Source organism: Limulus polyphemus, unplaced genomic scaffold (assembly GCF_000517525.1).
Source record: "Limulus polyphemus unplaced genomic scaffold, Limulus_polyphemus-2.1.2 Scaffold538, whole genome shotgun sequence".
Classification (NCBI taxonomy): domain Eukaryota; kingdom Metazoa; phylum Arthropoda; class Merostomata; order Xiphosura; family Limulidae; genus Limulus; species Limulus polyphemus.
The window spans coordinates 495,814-501,555 of record NW_013666148.1 but is presented as its reverse complement, the minus strand read 5'-3'; the positions used below and the strand labels follow the sequence as shown (position 1 = coordinate 501,555).

The window sequence follows — 5,742 nt, the reverse complement described above, 5'->3', positions numbered from 1 at the left end:
TTATTTGTTTTTTGTTTTTTAATTATGCACAAAGCTACACAAGGGCTATCTGTGCTCTGCCCACCACGGGTATCGAAACCCGGATTCTAGCATTGTAAGTCTGCAGACATACCGCTGTGCCACTGGGGGCATGGCACTTTGAACCAAAGACCTTTGGCTTACACAAATTTCCCCGAGATCAGTGTTCTTCCAATCGAATTAACAGAATTACATTCTCAACCATATACCTTTCCAACCTGACTGTTACAATGTGTTAAAAGATTTGCAAGAAATATTACTAATATTTCAGATTTATTATTTTACCAATTAAATAAATAGTAATTATTTTGGAAAAGCCATTTCCTGAATTTCAATATGGAATATTTGTAAACTGATGAATGCTAGACTAGCACAAAATAATTGAAGCAGTACTATTGTAACACTTTACACCAAGCAAGGAGTAAGATACATGTTTCATATGATAATGGAAGCAGTACTGTGGCACTACCTTACCTTGAGCAAGGCCCAAGATATATGTTACATGTTCAATTATATATACCTTATCTTAGGTTTGTATGATGACTGCTAGATGGGCTTCAGGTTTTCTCTGTAATTCAGTTTTTGCGTTTCCTTGATTCTGAATCAAACTAGAAACCTCTCATTTGCCAGTTAAAGGGTTATCCCACTAGCAATTGCTAGTAAAGCACTTTTTTAACAACATGTACTACCACACAATTTATTAAGTAAATCAGTATTATTGGGGAAAGATTTTTTAGCTATTATACGCTATACTGTTGAGTTTAAAACATTTTTGAGCACTAGAGAACACTTCAATAATTAAACAAAATTTTGTTGCAGCTGAATTAACTTGCTTTTTAATTACATTTTATTACCAAATAATATATAAGAAAGAAAAGTTTGATATTATTCTGACAACATATCACTTGCTAACAAAAAATTTGGAGTAATCCATTTTCCACTTGCCTATTTACTTACCAAACTGTTTACATTTTCTAACTCAATAAGTTGTAAACAAAAATGCTGTGCATGTACTCCCACTAGTATAATCTTGAATTTCTGACAAATAAAAATGAAATACACAAAAATCTTATAAAATTTCATTTGATCTCTGCCATACAATACCATACCCAAATGCATTTATGCCATCAATGAATGATTGCAAGTCTGCAATAAAAAGTTCCAAGTTAGAATGATCCACTTCATCCTTCACTTCAGACAATAAATCCTTTGCTACTTCAAGGAAACTTTCTGCTTCAGACTGCAAAAAAGAAAAAAAAAGTCAAGTAACTTCCTGAAATATTAAATAGATATACATACACATACATATTATATTTCAACCACAAAGGTTAAATATTCATTTTTGTATTGATGACATGACAGACTTACATTTTAGTTTAAGCTTGTATGAGAAAAGTAAACATTTGCTCTTTGTTTACCAGTCAAAGTTGATTTTATAATGTGAAATGTAATATTCATATTTATTCAAAAACTAGTGATACTCATGCACATGCTACTTTTATGGCACTAAAAGTAGGGTGTGTAAACAGAGGTTAGTTTTAAACCCTGTTTTGTTTTCAAAATAATACCATTTTATGTGAACCAATATTATCTGGCAAGCACTAAAAAAAAACAAAAAAAACACTTCCTTAAAAAAGTGAATGCTAATGGGACATACTGGGTTTTACATGTAGGAGGTTCCTGCCTTGGCACCAGTCTATAAGTTAATTACTACATTAACTTGTCGTAGTAGTATGGATGCCACTTTAAAGGGAATATACAGCATAAGCATTTATTATTACCCAACAGACACGTTCTGATATTCATGACGTAACATTGAAAATAAAAATCCATATCTATAATAATATACAAGAATAAGTCTGGAAACAAAAAATGTAATATCAAACATGTCAGTACCTACACAGTATTATAAACATTGCAAAGGTCTGGATGGGACTTGGATGTGAATATTTCTTCAAAATTATCATTGGAGATTATCCATTCTTTTTTGAAATACCTTAAAGTGTATTTCATAGTTAAACTTAGCCAGGTGTAAACTTTGTTTGGTCACCAAGAATAGAATTCATTTTATGGATACATTCCTTTTTGTTTAGTCTAACTTTGTCTGGCTTGATAACAGCAATCATTATTGTTAGCGAGCTCCTTTAAGGCAAAGTTCATCATGAGTGAGAGGATGTTTTATGAGAGTCGAGGTTGTATAAGGAAAATAAAAGTTCATATTTTTGTTCTGATAAAGCTATATTTTGAGTGTCATTTCCATAGAATATGGGAATGAACTTTAAAGTATTGTAAGTACATCCAAATGGCAAAATTTGATTTACAAGAAGGGTAGCAGTAGTTCAAACCTTTAGCTAGTGCAGTTTCAGCACATTCATTTACTTTGACGTCACTAAATTTAAAAATGAGTATTTTTGTAATAATGTTATTCAAGGTTGTACTAAGAGAGAGTTTGTTAATTTTCACATTTTGAACATGCTTAAATCAGGTAGTAATGTTTGAGTAAAGGCAATTAATCAGATTCATCAAATGGTTGTTTTGAGCCAGGAGAGATGATTTCGTAATTTGTAATAGATAAAGATGAGCTGCTTAGTTTGTTGCATTTTATGATATTTTGTCTTCAATTTTTCATCCAGGAGCTGGTGCTTACATTTAATGGTAAGCAGGAGAATTTGTAAGTAATGTATAGTAGTTTGAAGTTCAGAAACTTGGGAAGAATTTTCCATTATTTACAAGTAGTTAAGAATAAGATCAAACTTTTCAAACATCCAGATTGGGCATAGAATCTTATTCCTATAACTTTTGTATTATAACTGTTATTCTCTGTTTATCAGTTAATGTTGATTTTATAATGTGAAATTTAGTATTTGTAATCTTTCAAACAGTAGTGATATTCATGAATGTTCTACTCTTATGGTGGTAAAGTACAGTGTACTGGCAGATGCGAGTATTAAATCCCATTTTGTTTTCAAAATAATAACATTTTATATAAATCTAATGTTCTTTGACATGCACTAAAAAAATGCAACATTTCCTTAAGTTCATCGTGACAGAGAGAGGAGGTTTTATGAGATTCAAAGTTGTATACAGAAAATATAAGAGCATTTTTTTAGTTTTGTTTCAAAACAGATTTCTGAATTTGGTGTTAAGGTGATTAATGAGATTCATAAGGTGGTGGTTGTAGTTGAGAAAGGAAAGATGGCTTTGTAGGTCAATGTAGTTAGTTGCCTTTTACGATGATATTTTATTCTTCAATTCTTTGTTCAGGAGAAAAAAATAAGTAAATTTTACAAAAGTTAAGAATATTTATTTATTAAATAAGTGTATCAAAACATAGAGAGCTGAAAGGATCTGAGGTTATTATTTAGGCTTAGATGTTCATTTGAGATACATAGACTTTCTTTGACCCGAAGCTTGAAGTTTGGAATCTTAAAGTTAAAATTTTGAAGCTATTAGTATATAAATTTGAAAATGTACATAAATTGGGAGGGAGCACATGGATTTAGAAATGGATTCCCAGTTCTTCTTGAAACTCCTGTATTCATAGGTACATATTTTTTAATTGGTGTTTTGTTTTGACAATATATGTGACTTTACACTCACCACATGTGTATTTGCATAGTTTTAAAGAAGTTACAAATTTGGAAAAAGATCTGAAAACAAACTATTATTGTTCTTGTAGGTAAAATTGTTTTATAGCATGATGAATATATTTTTCAAGAACAAAACTATTTTCCTAAGGAAGGAATGACAATAGGTAACAGAAATTTTGAAGCAGTGTGTCATTTTTTAGTCTGTGCTATTTTGTTTGTAACAAAATTGTGTGTTATTCTTTCAAGAAATTTTAAAGGATAACTATTACTTTTCAATGTGTTTTGTGAAAATTTAATTTCAGAGTGAATCAAGGTATAGTTGGAGCAAGCTCAGCTGAATGAATAAAAGAAGGAGGTTGAGAAACCTGGATCCAAGATCAGAATGGAACCAGTGTATAATGTTTGTAATATCACTGCCTGTCAATGTCTCCAGTTGCCATTACAGTATTGAAAAACGCCTGTAAAGGAGTGTTAAAAACCTAAGAAGATGTCAGAAATGTAGGAACATGAATGCCTAATCCAGTTAAACCATGAAACTGACGTTGTGGTGTCCTTTTTTTTTTTTAATGCTATCAGCTAGAAAGCAAGCAAGTCAGGTATGGTAATGGTGCAAAAGCCTAATGATGGTCTTGAAGAGTACTGGACAAACTCTGTATGTTGGATTAAACAATAGGAACAGACAAGATATGTGTCCCCAAAAGAACAAGGTCAATTAAAAGAAGAAAATCAAATTCAAAATAATTCAAATGAAAGTTCTAACTGATAAATTTAAAATCTGACATCCTTTCAGAAAATCAAAACAATTAAGGAAATATTACACAACAAACAGTAATGCATTATAAGCAAAAATTCTAGTAAATCTTATGGAAACAAAAAAATTTGAAGATCAGCAGTGTCAAGGAAAGAATGAGCCTGTTCTCACATGCTAGTGGTCATGAGGATTACTGCACATAAAGGTTGTGCTACCCTTCTATTGGTGGTGGGCTGTAGTTTAATAATGATTGCATGATAGGCTGACACAATACACATTGACACATTGGGGTAGGAGCGTTGTTCAAGGCCTGTAGCATGTGCAAAAATTTACATGGCAGTGCATGTGAGGTGACAGCTATTTGCAGTGCAGAGATATGAGCAGTGTTTCCAAATATAACATTTCAGTATAAGAGAATGTAAAGTTAGGTTTCCTACATAACATTGGGTGCAGTATGAAAGACTGAGCATGCAATTCATAACATTTACTGGAAGTCTAAATTGGAATGAACTGTTAGCCAAGCCTCTAAAGTGCTAGTTAAAGCTTCATATGGTATGGAAATATCAATCATTTTGCTCACATAAAATAATGAGATTATATCATCTCCTGGACTGAGATGGAAATTCCCAATTTTTGAAGACAAAAATATTTGTCTGCAAAAAACACATTATAAAAATGTTTTTCAAAATATCCCATGCACGAATTTGTTAGTATAAGATTACCCAAATATCAGCAATCAAATATCCAATCAAAACGATGTGCACCAGAAGGATAATGAAAATAACACAAGTTCCTGTTTTTGTCAAATAAATTAATCAACTGTGTTAAACTAAGGACATTATCTAACCTACTTAGCATTGGTTTTAGACTGAGATGAATTACGTTCATGTGCCAAATTTATCAACTGCCATATTACATCTGACACTATAAAAGTTTTTGTTGAGCAATAGTCCAATCAATAAAAATCAATCACAGTGAACAGCCATTAAAGTTCAAGCTTTGGTTATATAGTTAACTCTCTATAGAGCCCTTCCCAATAATATTTCAATGAACTTCCAGAGGAATCCTACCGACTTGTGTTCCTTTGAATAAATTATATTTAAAATATTAGTATAGTGAGAACTGTGGCTAATACATGAATATTGATTATATTAGGTCGTCAAGAAATTAATGTTGCATTTTGGAACACTTTCATTAACCACTCCACATCACATATAACAGTTAAACAAACCACCTAAAAGTCATGTTAGTGTAGCCTATATAATGTGTAAAGTTTAGTATACTCTAATCCCTTATAGTGATACCACACAACGAGACACACATTCAGCATGTAATACTGTTTGAATATAAGAAAGGAAACAATACCTCTGTAGCCACAAAGAA

At 31.5% G+C, this 5,742-nt stretch overlaps 1 protein-coding gene across 1 annotated transcript in view; it reads right to left on the bottom strand.

The window, feature by feature from the left end:
- The window catches only part of LOC106458959, a 48,038-nt gene that overhangs the window by 35,463 nt on the left and 6,833 nt on the right, over positions 1-5,742 (bottom strand). Inside the window, exon 3 of the mRNA XM_013918528.2 lies at positions 1,128-1,258. Coding sequence (XP_013773982.2) covers positions 1,128-1,258 — 131 coding nt within the window. The remainder of the gene's footprint in view (positions 1-1,127; positions 1,259-5,742) is intronic.